Below are 23,568 nucleotides of genomic sequence, written 5' to 3'. Positions count from 1 at the left end.
GGGATTCCCATTTTAGTTTCCAAAGTATCTCCATTATACTTGCATGTTGTTCAATACTGCCAGTAACATATCTAGCAGTCTGCCTCTGACCTGCTTCCACATCTTTCTTTAATACAATCTGGTGCGAATTCCAAACACTCGAACAGTACTCGAGAATAAGTTGCATGAACATCCCATATGTGATCCGCTTTACTGATGAGCCACACTTTCCTAAAATTCTTCAAATAAACTGAAGTCAACTATTTGCCTTCCCTACCATATCCTCACATGCTTGTTCCATTTCAGATCATGCTGCAACATTATGCCCAGATATTTAAATGATGTGATTCTGTCAAGCACACCACTTTTAATGTTGTATCTCAACGTTACCGATTTGTTTGCCTTACTCATCTCCATTAACTTACATTTTTCTGCATTTAGAACTAACTGTCATTCATCACTCCAACTATAACTTTCATCTAAGTCATCTTGTATCCTCCTACAGTCACTCAACTTCGACACCTTCCTATACACCATGCCACCATCAGCAAATGACCACAGACTACAGGTCAACCTGACTGGCAGATCATTTATGCATGTAGAGGATAATAGCAGTCCTGTCACACTTCTCTGGGGCACTGCTGTTGATATCCTTATCTTTGCTGAACACTCACTGTCGAGGACAACTTGAGTCTATTACATAAGAAGTCTTTGAGCCATTCACATTATCTGGGAATCTATTCCATATGGTCATACCTCTCTAAACAGTCTGCAGTGGGGCACCATGTCATATGCTGTTTGAAAATTTATAAATATGGAATTGCCTGTTGCCCTTCATTCATAGTTCACAGTATGTCACGTGAGAAAGAGGAAACAGTTTTGCGTGAGCAATGTTTTCTAAACCTAGCTGATCCATGCACAAAAACTTTTAAATCTCTAGGAAATTTATTATATTCAAACTCAGAATATGTTTTAGAATTCTGCAGCAAACCAATGTTAAGGATATTGGTCTGTAATTTTACAGGTACATTCTTTTACCCTTCTTTATTCCAGTCACTTGGGACTTGGCACTGCGTGAGATACTGATGATAAACACAAGTTAAGTACAGGGCCAATGCTATACAGAACTCTTTGTAAAACCAAATTAGGATTCCATCTGAACCAGACAACTTATTTGTTTTCACCTCTTTCAGTTGTTTTTCTATGCCAGGAATGCTTATTACTATGTCATCCATAAGGGACCGCATACAATGGTGAAATGATGGTATGTTTATAAGATACTCTTACATGAATGATTGCTTAAACGTGAAATTTAAAACTTTGGCTTTAGACTCACTTGGCGATTTTACTTAGGACCAGAATTTCAATTGTACTTCTTGCAAAAGGCAATTTCGTGCCTTGATGTAGTTGTCCAGCAATCACTTTAAAAAAAAAAAGTTTGAAGCATTGATGCAGAGTAAAACTTCCATTTGAAAACTTCTAACCTCCCTGTTAGAGACACTGTTAAGACTGTTTAGTGATGGAGTGCCACAGTACACTTCAGTAATTTGTATCAGTGCAATGCTGTGCTCGCCACCTTATCTGTGTCCTTCTGCAGGCGGTTGCGCTCCATCTCACCCTCACGGATGGTGTGCTGCAGGTGCCGCATCTCCTGATGTAGAGCCGAGACGTCCTGTTGGCACGTTGACACTGTCTCTCGTGTCTGCTGCAGCTCTGCTCTCAGGGTCTCCCGTTCCTTCTCCACTTTCACCAATGCTGCAAAAAATCTATACTTAACATCAAATAACAAATGAATCTTCAGTTCCACATCCACATTCATATCAGTACTCAACAAGCTGACATAATGCACCAGAGGGTACTTGTGTTACAACCAACACATTCTCCCCCCCCCCCCCCCCCAACTGCCCTCCCCCCCCCCCCACACACACACACACACAAGCCACTAAATCCTGTTTCATTATCATAATTTTTTGTGGAGCTGAACGTTGAGCTGATCCACATTTCCCCTTATCACTAGCTACCTGACAAGGAAAACTGACCACTGGAAATAATAAACATTAGTGAAGAACCAACAATGGTGATGGGCACATCTGCTGATGCAATTATATGGGGTAATCAATAAGTCTCTGTTTGAATGCCATACTGTTCTGAACCTGTATACCAATCAAGCAAAATCACTGTGAGCACTGAGGCAATCATCCCACCAATGCCCCAGGTTGAAGATACCTGTCTAGTAAAACGCTGTGTCTGCTGCATGAAGAAGTCCATAGCTGCTGGCTCCACATCTTCATCCAGCAGAAATTGTTGACCCATCAAGGCGTTTTTTAAGGGACTGAAGGAATGATAATCACATGAGGAGATATCAGGACTATGGGACAAGTACTCTAATGTCTCTTATTTGTCTGTAATGGATGAGGCTGGCCTCCCACATTGACAGGCATCTCGTGTCAAACTGCGACCAGTGCTGAACTTGGCGCTCCATTCCACAATGGTGATTTCCTACAGATGTGCTGTCCCATACGCATTCTTCATTCTCCAATGGATGTCTACTGGTAACCAACAAAAGATTAACTGCATGTTGGTCCTGCTTGAACATGTTTCATATAACATCAATGTAGTTCGTGTTTCCGCATTTACTGCACACACGTCAGAAAGGCATGAATGCCATAGTAATCCCTTGCATACATGTCAATGCTTATATGCCCACACTGGAGTTGTGTTATGTTACATATAAGTGCAGCAATGCTGTCAATGGGAACTTTTTGGTCACCCCTCATACAAAAAAAGGTATGGACTGTATTGGTGAATATGCTGCATAACTGCAGTTTTCATTCACAAAATGGACCCCTATGAGTAAATAAGTCTTATCCTCTTTTCATCTCATTCAGATTTTATGTATAGTACCAAGTCATTCTAGGCAGCTAGACAATCCATATAAGTGTGCTGAATTGAGGGACTAAAATCCAAGGACAGTACAGAGTCCATATTAAAATGGAATATAAGCCTGCATTCAATGAATCAGTTCTGAATTTTGCTCTCTTGTAATTAGCATCTCTTTCAGAACAGATTGCTTTGATCATCTGCTGCTGCTTTCTTCAATTTAGCATATCCTACAGGACAGAGAATTTTATGCCATCTTCCTCTGTCTCAATTGTAGCATATGTTCTCCTCAATCTCTTTCTGTTATTCAGCATTCACCCAGTAACATAACTGATCCTTCTTAAAACCATTTAGCTTTTGGCCACTCACCCCTGTTGCCTTTGCAGCTGGCATATGGTATAAGTACATCCTTTCCGGAGGGTCCCAATGCAAACTCCAAACTTCTATAAATGCAACTTCCAATCATCTCCAACAAACCACATCTTCCATTCCACTCATCATCCTGTACAATGCTTAGAGATATGAGGTGTGATCAAAAGTAGTAGGAATCATTTAATTTCACAAGCTTTATACATCTGATTTCCAAAATATTTTTTATGTTGTTAGCACACATATTCCTGATTTACCTTTGCAGTTTCAGCTATTTTGAATATTTAGTTTATTGTTGACAGTTGGAAAGGTCATACCCATTTTCAAGTGCATGGCAAACGCTTACTTTTGTAAAAGATGGATCAAATAATTTCAATTAAATTTTTATGAAAAACAGATTAAGGCGGATCACTGCATTCAAAATGTAATCTGTGGTTTTTTGCAAATTCAGTATGAGTAAGACAAGAGTTTACGAATGATAAAAATGTTTCAAAGAGGTTTGAGAAGATTTTGAAGACAACAACTGCACTGGATGTTGTAACAAATCAGTTATTGGTGACAATGTGGAAGAAGTAAAGATAATGGTTCTGTAAAATCGCTGAACCATCTCAGAGGTTGCTGATGATGTCAGCATATCCTTTGCCTCATGTCAAGCAAATTTTTAGAATGTTTGGGCATGGAACGTGTAGCAGCAAAGTTTGTTCTGAAATTGTTGAATTTTGACCAAAAACAATGACTTGTGGACATCACTCATGAACTGCTGAATGAAGTTGAAGTTGACAGCAATCTGGAACTTCTAAAGAAAGCTATGACAGGTGACAAGACATGGTTATACTGGTATGACGTCAAAACCAAGGCCCAGCAGTCCCAATGGAAGCTGCCTCAAGAGCCAAGACTGAAAAAAATTAGACAAGTTTGATCCCATGTGAAGGTTCTTTTCACTGTTTTCTTTGATAACAATGGGATAGTGCATAATGAGTTCCTGCCTTATGGTTGCATGGTCCATAAGATATACTACCCAGATGTTATGCACTGTTTGCATGAAACAATATGAAGGAAATGACCAGAACTATGGCAAAACCACTTGTGGAAATTGCATCATGATACTGCCCCCTGCACCTCAATGCCTGTTCAAAAGTTTTTGGCAGAAACCAAAACTTTTATGTTGTCTCAATCATTGAATTCACCAGGCGTGGCCTCCTGCAACTTCTTTGCATTCTCAAGGCTGAAGAGAACCATGAAAGGACATCATTCAGCCATCACTGCTGAGGTAAAAACATAATAGCAAAACAAGATAATGAAAAGTGAGTTCCAGAAGCTCTTCCAAGAATGGTAAGAGTACTGGCATAAGTGTATAATATCTGAGGAGAATTACTTTGAAGGGGCAGAAAGAAGAAAAACAAAAATTCCAGTTACCTTATAATCACACTTCATATGCAAGGCAGAAACTAATTGTAGACAAGGGGTTATCTCAGTCCTGGTGTCTGAGGCAACATTTATTTATTTATTTTTTAAGCTGTTTGCTCATTTTGGCCATCGTAGGAAGTGCAAGTGTTAGACAACAATATGAGAACAAGACAACACTTTACCATGTGTAATATGGTGTAGGAATCATGCTGGCATTCAAAATAGCTTCCAGTCATCCTGAAATAGGTAAATACAGGTTGTCCTTTTGGTTTTCAAGGGAACCTTACATCATTCTTCCTGCAAAATAATAGCAAGATCAGATAAAGATGATGGAGCTGGAAAGCGATCAGGCACACTTGTTTTCAAAGTAGACCAAACAGGCTCAATAATATTGATATCTTGTGAGAGTTGTGGCCAAAGAAGTTGTAACAATTCATCCTTATGCTCACAAAACTAGTCTTGGATGATGTAAACTGTGTGAACATGGGCTCTGTCATTTTGAAATGTAACATCATCATTGGGAACAAACACTGTACAATGGGAGTGACTTAATCAGCCAGAATGTTCACACAATCCTTTGTGGTAATGCAACATTGCAGAGTAACAGTGAGCCCATGGTATATTACACATAACTTTGGCACCACATTTTCCTGTTAGGGGCATTTGTATCATTGATGAATAGTTTTGGATTTCCAGCTCACCTTGCAATTCTCTGCTTATGGAGTTCCCTCCATGTTGTTTTGGTGCTAGCAGAATTAGTGAGTGTGACATCCATTTCTGCACTCTTTTGCATCTGTTTCCCTCTTTATTTTTCCGCATTATCCTCTTCAATGACTGACTGTTGCAATCATTCAACACACAATTTTGTCCACATTGTGACTTAGCAGGTGATGTTTTTCTGCCTCCACTGTATGAGGCATAAATCTTCAATATGGTGCTTCTCGAAACACCAAACACATCAGCTTCCTTTGTTATGGAAGCACACACCATATAAGCACCAACAATATGACCACATTCTAATTCACTTAGCTACTACATAAAGTGCTTACAATTACACAGAACACTGTTCTGATTATGACTGAAACTAGCATCATACTGAGGATATTGCACAGGTGTCACGTGTAGTCAAATACAACAGCATAACCTGCAGGCTTGGCTAGGATCTGTATATTTTTGTGCAATCTCTGTATTTTAAAGTCATTAGAGACTGAGTACAATCTCAAATTGCACTAAGCTGAGAGAAGAACTGGCTATTGCCTTAATGAATGAATCACATTGACACACAATGTCTTTCAACTTGTACTGACTGATGAATGTGAAATCTGTGACTCAAGAACAAGTTTGTATTCTGTGTCAAAGTGAAAGGCCAACTGTTTTCTATAGGTGTCACTTCATTAGGAGCACCATATCATAGTATGCAGCATAGCTGCCACCAGAGATGAGACATACCTGACTGTTCCTTTCTCAGCTGAGCTTCTGCAGATGCCACATATTCCTTAAGCTGTTCCACCTCACGTGTCATTGCCTCCAGCTTCTGTTTTAGCTCGCTGATTTCATCCTGCAAAACAGGAAAATGATTCATATCTTGAGAAGTAGGCACATAATTGCCCCTGGAATGTACTGAAATATCGAGTCCAAAGGATTAGCAAAGCATCTGTTACATGCATTTTTTTAAATTATTTTTATTTATATATGGCTAATCTGTTCAGATTCTTATCACTGTTATTGACATTTTTGGATGCTATTATCTGGTTTCATTTTTATTCATAATTATATTTCATAATGAGTAAAACTGATAATGTCTGGAACAAATATGCAAGTACAGAGTGCTCTATTGTTATAATATAGTAAACTTCACATATATTTTGGATCTTTTAAAAAAACTAAAATTAATTATGAATTTAGTTCCATGTTAAATCACTGTATCCATGTGGGCAAGAGTTTATGCCTAATAAAGAGGGAATAATTAATGTACTCCAGAGAAACAAAATCAGTGTAGCAAATTTGAGCTTTAAGCAATATTACTGAAGTTTTGTAAAAAGAAATAAAAAATAAGTAAATAAAAGTTAAAAAGGTTGTAAAATTATTACAATACAGGAAAATTAACTGTAAATTAACTATCCAAAAAATGTTTATAGTAATGTTATACCTTTATAAATATGAATAAAGTGGAGACCATCAGGCTTGTTCTTTGTTTCTGGGTTGATATAGTAAAAACGGACTGGCCTGTATATATTTTATCTAGCACAGTGAAAGTGAAATCTGAATAAATTAGTGTTTCATTAATCAATCAATGCCAGGATAAACACCTTGCAACAGAAGTTAAGTATTGCAGTTTTATCTGTAACATTGGTACCACCATACTGTTTTGTGTGCTATAGGAAATAACCTTACTGTTGTCGTGTTTCATAAAAAAAATTTATTATGAATAGCCTACAGTTTGATTGGGTAGTGATGTTAAAATGTAGAGCAGATATTAATAAGAACACAGAATTATGGCAGCTGCTTGCAATATAGAAATAAATGTGAATGAACCTCAAATGACTATTTTGATTCTCTGTTGGCCCAGCTTGAGTCTCCAGAGGTATTATTCCACACTCCACTTGTGGAGCACCTCCACTCACTCTGCTATCACTCCTGTAATAAATATGTGCCTTTTTCTCTATTCATAATTATCTTTCTGACACAAATTACTTAATAAATTATGAAGTTACTTCACAGGACTTGTTTCCCTAATTCTCATTTCTTACACAGTAGCTTATGTCCCAGTGATTCATACTGTGTAGTTAGCAAAGCTAGACATATTCCTCATTGGGGAGATCTTCGATCTTTATTTGTACAAAAATGCCTGATTTCAGTCTGGAGAGTGCTTTTATTTATTTTGAAATAATTGGTTTCAGGCCAGCTGCCAATGTTCAAATCATTTGTTATAGTCACAGAGTAAACTGTTGATACATAACTACAACCATCATAACAGTGCACTTGCAGTTCAGTATCAACAGGTTATTCTGTGACTGTAACAAATGGTCTGAAGCTGAGCAGCTGGCCTGAAACCAGTTATTTAAAAATAAATTACATTGAGCCACAGATTGAAACTGAAAATTTTTGTGTAACTAGTTTTACTGAGCAACTTTTATTTTACAGAAGAACTTGATATTTAAAATTTCATTGCACCATGTGTCCTAAGAATCTGGTCCCACAATAGAACTGCAACAGCAATACCATCTATACAAATTTAAGGCACAAAATCTACAGGAATAAGGTTTATTTCAATTTATATGTAATTTTCTTCTTTATCACAATTTAGCAACGAAAATAATAAATTTTTGAAAGAATAATATAACTGGATGGATACAAAAAACTACTCACCAAGTGGCAGCAAGAGACAACACATACAGCGATTAAAGAAATGTGCAAGCTTTCAGAGCCAGTGACTCCGTCTTGTGTCAAAATGGGTTGAGGGGAAAGGAAGGAGGGTGAAGGAAAAGGAGTGGCAAGGTTTAGGAAATGGAGAAAGTTTAGAAAAGTTTCCCAGAACTCCAGGTCAAGGAGAAGTTTTCAGACAGAATAAGAAGGAAAGACTGATTGTAGGGGACTGCAATGGAAAACTTGTGCATCTAAAGGCAGAAGATAGGGTAATAAGTAAGACAGAGATTATAGACAAAATATCCTGCATGAGTTAATAAGAGCAGAAAAACGAATGTTTACATGAAATGTAGAAACAAATTGGGCTGGTTCTTAATTGCTAAAACAGACATACACTATATGTGTTGATTGCAGTGCCATCTACCACAAATGGAGAACAATGGTTTTTGCAAATGCACATACTTTTTGGCATAAAATCTGAATATGTAATAAAAATGGGGGGGGGGGGGGGGGGGGTTCCCGGTTCCCATTTGAAAATACAAAGCTGATCTCACTCATGAGTGAGGGATGGTTCAGCAGTGACCAGTTGTAGAACAGGCAGATGACCCCTTTACTAATATTTAACTTTTCAGCTAGAACATTTTTTCCTTCAGTGCTTTTTTCTGAATATTTAACTATCTCAAGTTAAAATAACATCCTGCATATTTGTATATTATATACATATATTAAAAATACACGGGCTTTATCTGTCTGAATGTTCATTAGATTATCATGCAAAGATCTGAAGAACATTGATCAAGTACTTCTCAAGATTTTTGGTAACAATATTATATGATACCTTGTCTTTATAGCTATAATTGTATACATTTAAGGATTCCAGTACTTGTATAAACCTATAAAAGTAGTATGAACATAATAGAGGAAGACATTCCATGTGGGAAAAAATATATATAAAAAACAAAGATGCTGTGACTTACCAAACGCGAAAGCGTTGGTAGATAGACACAATAAAAAACACACAAACACGCACACAAATTTCAAGCTTTCACAACCCAAGGTTGCTTCATCAGGAAAGAGGGAAGGAGAGGGAAAGACGAAAGGATGTGGGTTTTAAGGGAGAGGGTAAGGAGTCATTCCAATCTCTCCCTTAAAAGCCACATCCTTTTGTCTTTCCGTCTCCTTCCCTCTTTCCTGATGAAGCAACCTTGGGTTGTGAAAGCTTGAAATTTGTGTGTGTGTTTGTGTGTTTTTTATTGTGTCTATCTACCAGCGCTTTCTCGTTTGGTAAGTCACAGCATCTTTGTTTTTTATATACAAAAGTAGTATGAATAACTCAGAGCTACTAGGAAAAGTGTGTCAATTACCATGTGTTATTCATTAAAATAACTTAATCACAAACTATACGAAATAGGCCTACTAAATTTTTTTATTGTTGGTTCAGATATGCTTCAATTTAAACCTCAAACAGAATGTTGAAACAAGATGGGAACAGAGTCATACAGTGACAGTTGTTGAATGATGAGTTGAAGGCAGTTGTCGAAGTAAGAGTTATTTTTGAACATGTAAGTGGAGTGTGGCATTTCAATTGTTAATAGGAGGAGGAGGAGATTAGTGTTTAACGTCCCGTCGACAACGAGGTCATTAGAGACGGAGCGCAAGCTCGGGTGAGGGAAGGATGGGGAAGGAAATCGGCCGTGCCCTTTCAAAGGAACCATCCCGGCATTTGCCTGAAGCGATTTTAGGGAAATCACGGAAAACCTAAATCAGGATGGCCGGAGACGGGATTGAACCGTCGTCCTCCCGAATGCGAGTCCAGTGTGCTAACCACTGCGCCACCTCGCTCGGTGACTCAATTGTTAATAGCATTTGCCATGTAGTGAACTGTGAAAAAAAACTTAATTGAAAAATAGGCTTGAAATAAGCCTTAATGATGTTTTCGGCCAAGCATGGGGCCAGCAAGTTAATAACTTTGTACATACTATAACTGTCTTGGTGAGTTGAGTTTTAGACATTTAGTTAGCAGTTTTAAACATGGCTGTGAGACAGCAACAATACAAGAATATAATGGGTATAAAACAGTCAACCAGTAGCAACAAAATTTTGCTTTTACAAGGTTTCAACACTGACTATGGGCATCTTCATCAGAAAATCCACAAGTACCTGAAAAGATTGTAAATAAACATAAACACAGAGAAAAACTAAGGAATAGACACATCTTAGTCTGAAAGCAACCTGCACTGATCAAATAGTGCTGCTCTGCTCAAAACACCTCATATTCACAAAAAAAGCCTTTCTTCATTTATCCATTCTACTCCTTTATCTGGTGAAAATCCTGGTGCAGAGATTAATCTGATTAAAGCTATTGTGGTCAACAATGGACATGAGCCAAACATAGTGGATAATATTTTCAGAAATAAAAGCCAATTACAGAATTACCAGCCAAGGCACTTCCACTAACAATGAATACACTGAAAAAAAATCTATACCATTTTTAGGATCTGTATCTTACAGGATTTAGTGTCTCCTCCATAACAAATATGACTAATATGTAGCATTTTCTATCAGTAAGTGCTTAGAAAATAATCTTTTTCATAATTTGAAACCAGTGCATTCTCCCTTGCAAAACTCAGGTGTCTTTTTTTATCTATTGCACATGTACAGCCTATTATACAGGACAAACAGAAGGAGCAACTTCTGTTGGATGATAAGAACTTCTCTTAGGAAAAAAAGATACGAAATATGTAACTTGTCCTTTGCTGATCATTTAATAATTACAGGCCATAAGCCTAAAGAAGTTCATGATGTCAGTATCCTGCTCACAGAGAAGAAATGCTTCATCAGATTTAATATTCCTCAAGAACCAGAAATTTTCAAACACCTTTCTTTTAATAACAGTTTCATTCTCAATGTTATGCAATAAAAAATTTTAATGGTATAGAGCTGTTACTTAGAATTGCCTAAAGTCAACTCCTCCTTTTCCTCAGAGTAGACTCTAAAATATTGTTCACTTTTTCTTTCTCATTTATTACATTGTAATCGTTCATACAAAAATGTACCTAATATTTGCTGTTGCAGTGTCCTGTGTAATTTTCATCATGCATAATACTGGCTATTGACATGTGAGATCAACACTTACACGCTACTTAAAACAGTTTTCATAAATTGAGCAGCCGGTATGCCTGTTTGTTAATAGATGGCATAACTTGTTTTGTGTCCACAGTGTGGCAACTTTGGAATGTGAGCTTCTCAGTCTGACGCCACTCCCACTGACTGTTACTTCTTTCAGTCTTTAGTGGCATTTACTGTGTTATGCCATGTAGCTATAATTTTACTGACAGTTACAAGCTTTATGTCAGTTTTGGTGTCTTTAATTTTATGTGGCTTTAATATTAACTTTTCAATTACATATTTTATGAGACAAGAACATTATTGCTCCTAAATTTGTTCTTCAGTTACTTCATATGAGTACAGTCTTCTTATAAATATGTTCAGAATAAAACCTATGTGTCCTTTAGTTTTTCTCTTTGTTAATGTTTATTTGTAAACTGTTTAGGTAATTATGGATTTTCTGATGAAGACACCCTTGGTAAGTAATCAAAAATTGTGGTGGCAGCATTGTTCACCTATTTTTGTCCTAAAACCAATTTTCATGTGGAATAATAAAGGGATATTCCACATAAAGTATGACACAAAACTACAGAAAGTGTGAAAATTGGAGACTGGTACAAAGTAGAATATGACAGTAAATTCAAAGCTGGAGAAGTACGTGCAGTTTTTGGAAATTTTTACTTGATCAGTGCAGTGGAGTGTGCTGTCACTATTGGAAATGGCCTGTAAAATGTGATGAAATTATAAAGAGAATTAATCCACATGACATTGTCAATGCAAGAGGATATGTTCTGTTCTCTGACTTTTAATTGAATTTACCGTTCATTTTTCCAGATGTCATACTCTTATAATATTTCATAGTGTTTGAAAAGTGAAATGTTAATGTTAAGTTTACCTTATTTGGCATATAATGTCATATTTTTATTTCTCTGCTTGCAGGAAAAAAGTTTTTTCAACAAGAAGTAGTAAGTAACATGAGTCATGTAACACTGTGTCACGTGCCTCCTTCTTCAGTATATTACAATATTTCACATGGTATAAACATTTTTAGAAATCTGTAACTCTGTCATTTGAATGCCAACCTAATATTCATTTTCTGTGATAAAACCAGATCCATACTCCTTCTAGTTTGAGCATACTTTTGACCTAAAATGCACATTAGGAATAGGATGTCCCAAATTTGTAACATGGGTCATAACATAAATTGCATCATTGTTCTTTAATTTTAATGCCCTTCCCAGCTTAAATAACACTTCAAGATCTTTGTGTGAATAAAACAATTTATAATGATGATTTACAAAAGAAAATATGGGGTTGTAGATTGATAACAAGTCAACATAATAAAACATTGATTTCAAAATGTAACATGTTTCACCATGGAATCCCCCTAAATGTGATGTTTTCAAAATTATGTACACCATCATTCCTTTTGAACAGTAGTGGACTATTTACAACAAACTTCATGAGGGAGTACATGTATTGTGAAGCAGTAGTCAAAATGCCTCACTCCTTAAACAGATTTCTACAAGACAATTGGATAAGAGCACCATGTACTATTCTTACAGCACAGATGTACTTAACATTATGGATAATTTCCAGCAAAGGCAAAATTCACTGAACATTTCCATTCTTCTGAATAAGCACCTTTGTCATGGACTGTGCTCTATAACAGTGTTCATTGATCAGAACACTATATATTCTAATACGTAAAATTTTATTTTCTACTATAATACAGGACATCTTTAAAAGGTAGAAGTTCAGGGGGGTGAGGAAAAATACATGCAGAATTTTATTAAACTTCTATCTGAGTACTATTTGCAGCTCAAGTTGTCTTTTCAATGCTCATTCTTTCACCATATCCCTACAGTGCCCAGCTGTATTGCCTACATTTCCCATCTCTGAAAATCTCTGAAAATTAAGTGACTATCAATATAATGGAAGGAAACATTCCACGTGGGAAAAATTATATATAAAAACAAAGATGAGGTGACTTACCGAACAAAAGCGCTGGCAGGTCGATAGACACACAAACAAACACAAACATACACACAAAATTCAAGCTTTCGCAACAAACTGTTGCCTCATCAGGCATCCTGATGAGGCAACAGTTTGTTGCGAAAGCTTGAATTTTGTGTGTATGTTTGTGTTTGTTTGTGTGTCTATTGACCTGCCAGCGCTTTTGTTCGGTAAGTCACCTCATCTTTGTTTTTATATATAATTAAGTGACTATGTATGATATTGGTAAATTTCTCCCAGTTGAGCCACCAAGAACTCTTATGTTAAGAAGGAAGCACACCACATTTGCTTAGCATACATGAGCATCATGCAGTTTAAAAATGGTCATAATTTTAGGAGAAATTTAGGTGTATAGAATAGGCTACCATGTGTTGTACGTATAAAACAAGAGTGTTCAAAAGATACCATTCTCAATTAGGAAGCATCACACATTCACCTTCCGCAACCAAGTGGATAGTCATTGTATGAGGACTTTTCACTGTTGTAAAATTTGCTTCGTGCTCATCTGGAGTATCACATATATGTTTTTTGTGCTCAAAAAGGCAGTCACAGGCAAATCATTCATGTAATGTTCTGGCATGGGTTCAGCAAACTGTTTCAGACAGGAGGTAGTTACATGGCTAAAAGGTATGAAGTTGCTTCAGTTTTTTAGTACAACAGATGCTAGCATGTAGATACAATACCATGAACTGTGTATTCCATCATTTGTTTACCCTTGCACAAATAGATTTTTGGGGCATGTTATGAAAGAAGAGCTCTGCTGTGAGTCATGAGAGTGATGCTCTACTGTGACCATTATGAAAATAACCAAGGATATGTGTGACCATTTTCAAGTGATGATATGCACTTTGCTTATCAATGAAAGTGAATGACTGAAGCCACAGCACCCCCAACTGATAAATTTTCTCATTTTCCTATTTCCAGCTGTGGAAATTCCAACACTGCTTACATTTTTGTTTTCAGTGAGTTTTCTTGGACACAGTGTACAATACATATGAGTGAATCTATCCATAAGCAAACATTAATTTTTCCTAGGTCTAGTGGAGTCTGCAGGTAGCATAGGTACTACCAGTTTGTAGAATAACAGAATGACTGTCTATGTTAACTCTGCTATCCCAGCCTTGTGTGTGTTTTCCTTAGGGAGTATACTGCCTGGATCTATCAGCTGGTTTGCAGACCAGCTTGTTTTGAAACTAGAATTTACTATTGTGTTGAAGACATTTAGGACAAAAGAGAACAAAACTTAGAATGAGAAACAGCATGGTTAATAACAATTACTACTATATGCTTCACCTTCAAAAGACATAAACAGTTTCAACTTCTTAGCAAGTCACCATCAGAAGAAAGGAAAAGGAATATAGTTAAATGCTAAAAAACTAAATTACAAAATCACACTAACTTCTGTATTTCATTTTGTACTTCAGTTTCCATTCTTTCTTTTTAAGCCAGTCCTCCTGTCAGCTTACTGCCAGGATCTTATCTCAGAAGTAACACAGCTGCTCGTCAATGCCTTGTTCCTTCCCATAATTGGTTTAATTGCCAGTTTTTTATATAACAAACACAACATTGTATAATTTGAAATCTATTTACCTTTATTGACTTCAGGGACAAGTTGGTGATTAACATGCAATAAATACTTTTAACAGTTGTTATATCACATGTCTGAACATACATTCTAAATCATTTGGAACAGAATGGCAACACTTTCACAATAGGTACTCATTTACAGTCCAGTTCTTTCTATCAGTCAACATGACATTAACTTTATATACATAACCACTTCATTTAATCATTGTTCCATTTTTATTACTTCAATACAAAATAATTCATAACATGTAGTTTACACAATGACATTACAGATTTACACAAGGTGTATGCTGTTTGATAACTAACCCAGGAATGACTTCGATCCCATACAAATTAATATAGTACCAGTTACATGTTGTTCATATAATAAATGATAGCCTTCAAATCCCTGAAGCACTGTACTCAACAATTACTTACAGATGTGTAAGAATTAACAACAAAATCTGTTAATATAATTCAGTTTATGACATAAAACAGGGTAAAATCAAATGATACACAACTATAACAAACAAAACAGCAAGTCTTTTTAACTATGACCTTTATGATTAAAATAAAGCCAAAATTACAAGTACGGTACTATTTTATGGATATTATTAATACTTCCACAGGGATTCAAAGAGCCCACCAAAAATGGCTAAAAACTGAGACCAAATAATTTGCAATCTAATGAGTCCTTCTAGGGAAAATGGACATTTTTTTAGCTCAGAAAAATCAGGACTACAAAACTATCATACTGGATCTTAGATTTAAAGGTTCTTTAACACATTAATTTTGATTACAAATAATTTTTGAAATAAGATGTTTTTGGAGAAAGTAAGATGTTTATGGAGAAGAGAATTCTCACTAAATTTAAATCCTTTGGGATAATGGGGACCACTCACTGAAAAGTGGATGCAGCAAATTGTCAATAAGCACACACAAAAAGGAAAAAAACTTGCTAGCTATTGGAGAAATCCTTTTCCGAGATAAAAAAAAAAAAAGAAAAAAAATGGTAACTAGGCTGTTGTCATGAGTAATTGAGACATTGATCATGTGTAATAAAACTTTATGGATTCCTGCTGGAGTGAGAATGTAGCTAGTTAGTGCCATTCATAAAACTAGATCAAATAGCTATAATCTGGTGATAACGTGATAAGAAGTCTAAATTGCTAATGATACCATTTGAGTGACTTGGACTGAACAATAATAAAAAAAATTAATTTACAAAATAGTCACTGGTTTTCTCTAAAGCAGTGTGCCTAGTCTGTGTAAGAGTAAATAAAGTATTATAAATATTTGTGATTGTTGCTGATGTTAAATGATAAGCAATATTCAGCAATCAGCACACAGTTGCACATTTCCATCTATTTTCCCAGTGACACACATTTGTGATTCAGATGCCCATCTTTAAATATATGACAAAAACTTCATTAAGTTATGGAAATACTAAAATTATTTTAGACAATGGAAACTCCAAGTTGGAATATCAACAACATAAGGAAAAAGAAATTTACTGTAAGGATAACATGTTGAGTTGCAGACAGGCCAAAACTGAAACATTGAAATGAACAGTCTTTTTGTTGTGCCTGTCAATGTGTCATCTTTGTGATGAGCAGCAATCTTTTTTTCCTTATATTGCTAAAATTATTGTAGGCAATATTATGAAAAGGATAGATTACTACTCAACATACAGTGGAGATGCTGAATTACAGACAGGCACAACAAAAAGGAGTGGGGCCTCACTTGCTTAGCAAACTTTTTGCTGTCCCTGGTCCACTATATGCTGAGTAGCAATCTATCCTTTTCATAATATTGTCATTACTTCATCATGGATTTTCCACTGTTTAAAATTATTTCAGTTTGTGTATGCAAATGGCAATCACAATCTCAGCTGTGGATGGAAAGAATAGAAAGTACAGAGATATGAATTTCTTGAGAAAATTCTAAATATGAGTTCATATAATGTAATTGGACAGATAAAAAAATCTATTCACCAAGTGGCGGTAGAATACACACATAAGGAAAGGTTATAATTAGGTGAGCTTTCAGAGCCAGTGGATCCTCCTTGAGGTAGCAGGGTTGAAGAGGAAGGAAGAGGCATGAAGGAAAAGGACTGGAGAGGTCCAGGAAAGGCGTAGATTATAGAAAAGTTACCCAGAAATAAGGCTCAGAGGAGACTTACTGGACGGGTTGAGAAGGAAAGACATTGTTGGGGACGGCACCAGACAAAACTTGAAAACCTCAGACCTCAAAGGTGAAAGATAGAATAAAATGCAAGACAGAAATTAATGCTAAAATACGGTGTGTGAGTTAATAAGAGTGAAAAGCTGAGTGCATTGTACATAACAGAGTTGGGAGGGGGACAGCAAAAAATAGACGTGTAAGAAGATGAAAGATGTAGAAAACTAAAATGAAGTGAAGACAGGAGTAGTTACTTCACAGTAACAGAAAACTAAAATGGAGCGAAGAAGGAGTTGTTACTTCACAGTAACTAGAAAACTAAAATGGAGTGAAGAAAGGAGTAGTAACTATTATATTGTCAAAAACTGAATGTTTTCAGCCAAATATGAGTCCAGTGTCTTTACACTGTGCTTCCATGCTCAGTACAAAGATGCTGAAAAAGAAAATTTGACAAGGATGAAAGAAGACAGACTATTAAAGATACAATTTGGTGCTCGTTAAAATTAGGAAACACAGGTGACCAGAGGTAATGTGGACTCATTACAATATGTGTAGAAGGATAGAGACAAGATGAGAAGAAAAAGGGGGAGGAAGAAAGATTAAAATGCTGTTAATTATAGATGAATTTTAAAAAAGCAAAACAAATTGTAATGAGAAATTGTTAGAAGAAGAATGGCATAATTGAAGGAAAATATTTAAGGAAGTTCACTTTCTTCACAAAAGCTACAGAACAGAAGGTAACAGGTTATAAAACTTAATCTTTTATGATAAATTATGATTTATGTAGTAGAAATGTAATCAATGACAACTATAAAGGAGATAATAAGAAAGAATAAAAAAGTTGGTTCACCAAGTCACAAAATGAATGATCACAGGGAAAGTTGCAACTATGTACATTGAATGTAATTTTGGAAAAGTGAAATGTAAGACCATTAACACTTTGACTGCTCTGCTACTGTCCCCAGGTATTCTGGACACATTAATGTGAGCCTATGATTCTTCTGTCAGGTCTCAGCCCCCCTTGCTGCCACCTTTATGCTCCTGACATGTTAACATGGCCAGTCGCTCAGGTCTCTGTGTGCTCTGGACACAGTAACGTATGAGGCTCTTAGCAGCCAGCTAGACAGGACCAGCAGCTACATTTTCATCCTGAGTGCTCAGCAACTTTCTGTCTTTCAGCCTGTGTGCATTTGCTGCTATGATATTACTTGTGTTGCTGTTTTCATCTTTGTTTTTGACTTATAAAATGGCATGGCATTGTGGTTGTACACATTCAGAAATCATGAAGATGGTGATAGCAACTATGTCTGTTACTTGGTATCACAGGATAAAAGAAACAGAAGTAGTGTATCAGCTGCCTCCATAGAAACACCTTGTTGTATTGCTGGAGAGATTGATTGACAATTTGTATGTTATGCATTCTGTAGTTTCTAAATAAACAAAACAACTCAGTGGATATTGAAATATCTAAGCATCTGGTTACTTAGCAATTACATCTTGTGGCATAACAACAAACAGGTTTTGATTAAAGTTGCGTATCCCTTGTAAATATTAATGTGTGCAATACCACAATATTCTTTTCTGATGAGATATGAAATGTTGTTAAAAGAAGAACATCTTTCCATTGCGGAACAAAATAGTTATGGCTATATCTCAATAGATAAAAAAGTTTCAAGAATTAATCACATGGCAATATACACACTTCTTTGCTTGCTACCATTTGCGAAAAGTCTTGTTTCGATATCTTGAACCATTTATGAAATATGATGGGTATTACAACTACATGATTCACTTTGCATATGGCCAGGACACTGAATGCAATATCCCTCCCATTAGTATAAAAACTAATATCTTGAGTACAGTGATATGTATCATTCTGCTTTCAGCTTTAAATACAGAGTCAAGATGGTAGCTACATTTTGAACCATAGACAAAGCCTGTGCAATATGTTTTTACTTCTCCAAAAATCTTAAAAATTTCATGCAATGGTTTATTTCATTGGATGCAGGACAATACCTAAGACAGCTAATGAAGGGAAATTCAGTTGTTTATCAAGCAAAGATATCATACTGCAAGGGCAAAAGAATCAAATACTTTGGCCATATAGCTTTCTTAAAACTGGATAATATGTATTTCATAGTGGCCGGTATGCTCAGTCAAGCACATCACCAACAATCTGTGCAAGCCTCCCATAGATATTAAAATAATATGTTGAGAATATTGTACATATCACTCTGTTCTCAGCTTTAAATACAATTTTGATACGTGAGCTACATTTCATTCACTACAACCACTGACATAAAGTGTTATTTTACTACTGCAAAAATTTCAAATGTTGTTGAATGTTTTATTCAGCTGGAAGCAGCACAGTACTAAGATGAATAATGAAAAGAAATTCTGCTCTTTATCAAGCTGAGATATCATCCTGCAAGGTGTAAAAAGAACCAAGTTTTTTCACCAAATATTTTTCTTAAAATTGGATGATAAGTATTTCATTAGTGGCTTGCACGTCTGGTCAATCATGTTGCCTACAATTCATGAATAGAATCAACAAATGTGGAATGAAGAATTTATTACTGTGGTTCCCAATAACTGCTAATATATTAGAGTGATATCACTGATAGATTCATCCTTTCATTGAGTTATTACAGTTATGGACAGCAGGTTTATGAAAGAGTAACTTGAAAAGAACACTAAGCTACTAATATGAAGGAAAACTGGCATTTCACTTTCATCATAGGCTTCTACTGTCCTTCTAAAAGCTCCGGAAAAGGTGTAATTCCTGGGCATGAAACAAACTGGCAAACCTGTGTGTTTGTGTATGCAGTGATTTATTTCTAGAGGAATTTAAAAGTGAAAAACTTAAGTTATTAGAGTAACTGTATTTATTTTGAGTCAGAGGTGGTGAAACACAAATAGGCAGACACAGTCATTATGCCCAGCCCTCCTGGAATATTCAGCACAGGGGATTTGGGCTGTGCAGCAGAACCAGTTCACAGGCAGGAGCTTAAACACAGGCTCCAAGCACTGGTAGCAGTATAGGGCATCGTCAAAGCCATGCTCTTTATGAAATACAGTCAAAGGGTTAACCTGAAAGGTATGTACAAAAAACCTCTGTTGAGTGCTGAAGAAAGAGATGATACATGGGAGAAGTTTATTGAAGATCAGTGCAGTGGAGAAAATCTTGTCAAAGTGCAATAGAAGAATGAGGGAGAAGTTTATGTAGATGAAATAAAACAACCAGTAATATGGTGAGAGTCTGACAGCAGTGAATGATTTGATATGAAATATGTTAAAATGAATTGATGGGATGTCTTCAGAATTATTAGTCAGTTAAAGAAGTAGGAAATACAGAATATTTGGCTAAATGTCTAAAATCTTGAAAAATGAAATGTTACCATCAACTTTCTAGAAAAGCATTATCGTCATACTGCTAACAAGTCACAAGCAAATGATATGAAAAATACTGGACTATTGCAACAATATTAGAGAAGGAAAGTTACTAATCACCATATAGCAGAGATGCTGAGTCACAATAGGCACAACAAAAAGATTCACACAATTATAGCTTTCGGCCATTAAGGCCTTTCTCAGCAATGGACACACACACACACACACACACACACCACACACACACACACACAGACACAGACACACACACTTACGCAAAGCAACTTGCACACATGTCTGCAGTCTCAGATAACTGAATCCACACTACAAGCAGCAGCACTGACTGGTGTGTATGTGTGTCACTTTGTTTACATTAGGATTTTAGTATGAGACTTTTTTTTACAACAGTATTTGACTGATATGTTACCTTATACTGTTGTAGATTTTTGCTAAGGCTGTTTTTGTCAGAGCGCAAGGCTTCTATTGTGTCCTGCTGCTTTGAGAACTTAATATCAGCATCCCCAAGCTGCTTCTTTAGATCAGTCATAACCCTTTGCTTGAACTGCAGATCCTCCATGATTTCCTGCATTTTCCGTGTTAGTTCAGCCTCTTCTGCAATGTGTCTGTGAACAAGAAAATTATGTGTCAAAATGTTTTCTCCAGAAAAAACTTGATTTCACTATTAACTTCCTTCTGAAAAGTTTCAGAAAAATAATGTATTTAAAAAAGTTGAGCATATCTGTAAGTATAGATTCAGATCCATTCACAGTTTGGATTCTAGAAGGGCATCTTCACTGAACATGCCATCTACTGTTTCAGTGACCGATGTTACTAACACTATTTCACCTACTTGTATGTTTTTGTGATCTGCATAAATCATTTGATACTACAGATCACAATACTCTTTTGGTGAAACTTAAAACTTAATGGCTTTTGAGGCACAATAAGTAAATGTTTCATGTCATATTTAACTGACACAATGCAAAGGGACCATGTTAAATAGCTCATGCAGCTCTCATAATGAATCTTCCTCTAAGTGGGGACAATTTACTGCCTGCTTTTCATGGGGGTCAATTCTGGACTCAGTCCTGTTGTTTAAAGACAAATGACACTCTGTATAAAGCAGTAACTATAATCTTTTGTTAACATCACACTCAGACTCAACAGATCTGTAACAACAGAAAAAAACGCAGTTCATTCAATTATGCACAAGGCAAAGTATACTATCATCAATAATAACACAGTATGAGGGAATGAAACATGTAAAACTGATTGCTCCAAATTCATAGTTGTGCCTACTGATGGGAACTTGAATTAAGAACCATATATTTTAAATCTTGTCAAAAGTTTGTACTCAGCGGCATTTGCTCTATGTATAATTACTTATTTTGTTGATTGAAGCATTAGAAAATTAGCTTACTTTGCATGACTGCATTCACTGATGCCACACAGAATAATTTTGTGGGACAATTCCATATACAGATATAAAGTACAGAAATGAACTATTAGTATAGTAACTGGTATCCATATGTAGACAATTGTCATGTAGACATCTGTGTAAAGCTGTGGTTCCCAACCTGGAAGTATAACAGGCAATCAAAAAATATCTGTTTGATTATGTTGCTGCAGCATATACGAGATGTCATTGGAAAGTTTTAAGAATGAATCTGTTGCTGCTTACTGGTTTGGCAGACAGGAACACAGAGGGTGGGGAGTGAGTCATTGCGTTGCCTTGAATGCCCTCTGACAGGAAACTGTGTTTCCTTTATTCGGTTCGTTGTGGCAGCTGGTTCAGTGTGGGTCTGTTAGGGCTTGTTGCCAGATTCTGTGTGCATGAAAATTGGCGTGAAAATGGAGCAACGAGTTTGTGTGAAATTTTGTTTTAAAACGAGGAAATCAGCTTCTGAGACTTACAACAATGAATCATTTGAAGATTAACCATGGTCCGGCTGTTCTTCCACTTCAAAAACTAATGAAAATGTTGTGAAAGTTCGTGACTTAGTGTGCTCTGATCAGAGACTCACAATTAGGGAGATGGTTGGTGAACTTAATTTAAGTTTATATGCAGTTCAGTCAGTTTTAACTGAAGATCTGAACATGCATCAAGTGTCCGCAGAATTCATTCCAAAAGTGTTGTCAAGTGATCAAAGACAATATTGAGTTGAAATGTGCCAAGAGCTGATTAACTGGACTAAAAATGACACAGATTTGTCAAATAGGGTAATTACAGGTCACAAATTGTGGGTACATGGATATGATCCTAAAACCAAAGTGCAGTCTTCGCAGTGGAAGACTCCACGTTCACCACGACTGAAAAAAGCACGGGAAAGTTGGTTGAAGGTGAAGACAATGTTGGTGATTTTTTTCGAGCCTACCAGTATTGTGCATCATGAATTTACCCCTGGAGTACAGACAATTAACCAGGAATACTACAAATGTGTCATTGAGTGTTTGTGTGAAGGTGCGGAAGAAAAGGCCTGCATTGTGGAAAGACGGGAGTTGGGGCTACACCGTGACAATGCTCCGACTCATCGTTCCACCTCCATCATCGAATTTTTGACCAAATTCAAAATTCCTGTGCTTCCACAACCGCCATATTCCTCTGGTTTGGCCCCTGCACTGCATACTTATACCTGTTTCCTAAACTGAAATTTTCACTGAAAGGGAATAGATTTAACTCGATTGAAGACATCCAGGCAAATATGGAGAGTGTCCTTCACACACTTCAGGAAAAAAAAATTCCAGGAATGTTTCCAAAAGTGGAAACACCATTGGAGTCAGAAGGGGACTGTTTTGAAGGAGATGCATCACAGTTGCATGTAAGTACCACCATTGTGCAATTAAAAGCCCACTCTTAAAACTTTCCAATCACACCTCATATGCAACATAGTTTGACACCGATGTGGGCATATAAGCAAGGGATAAATGTGGCAGTCATGTCTTTCTTTCTGACGTGTGTGCAATATATGCAGAAATGTGAATTATGGCAACATTATTATCAAATGCATCCGAATGGGACCAAATTCTGTTATTCTTTTCTTGACTGCCAAAGAACAAACACCAGTAGATGCCCACTGTAGAATGAAGGATGTATATGGGACAGCACGTCTGTTGAAAGCTACCAGTGACAAGGGGTGTTGCAGCTTCATGGTAACACATCTCCTCATATCACTCCTTTGTTAAAAAACTTAACAAAGGAGTTATGCCAGCTTAAGTGGGAGACATTCGAGTGCCCATCCTATAGTCCTGATCTGTACCCATGTGATTATCACACCATTGGTCCCTTAAAAAAGGCCTTGAAATGTC

At 36.4% G+C, this 23,568-nt stretch overlaps 1 protein-coding gene across 1 annotated transcript in view; it reads right to left on the bottom strand.

The window, feature by feature from the left end:
- The window catches only part of LOC124550788 (cilia- and flagella-associated protein 58-like), a 145,757-nt gene that overhangs the window by 44,958 nt on the left and 77,231 nt on the right, over positions 1-23,568 (bottom strand). Inside the window, exons 9-11 of the mRNA XM_047125511.1 lie at positions 20,690-20,885; positions 6,085-6,193; positions 1,556-1,734 (exon numbers count right to left, since the gene is read on the bottom strand). Coding sequence (XP_046981467.1) covers positions 1,556-1,734; positions 6,085-6,193; positions 20,690-20,885 — 484 coding nt within the window. The remainder of the gene's footprint in view (positions 1-1,555; positions 1,735-6,084; positions 6,194-20,689; positions 20,886-23,568) is intronic.

This window comes from Schistocerca americana, chromosome 9 (genome assembly GCF_021461395.2).
Source record: "Schistocerca americana isolate TAMUIC-IGC-003095 chromosome 9, iqSchAmer2.1, whole genome shotgun sequence".
Taxonomy (NCBI): domain Eukaryota; kingdom Metazoa; phylum Arthropoda; class Insecta; order Orthoptera; family Acrididae; genus Schistocerca; species Schistocerca americana.
This window is presented reverse-complemented; position numbering and strand designations above follow the sequence as displayed.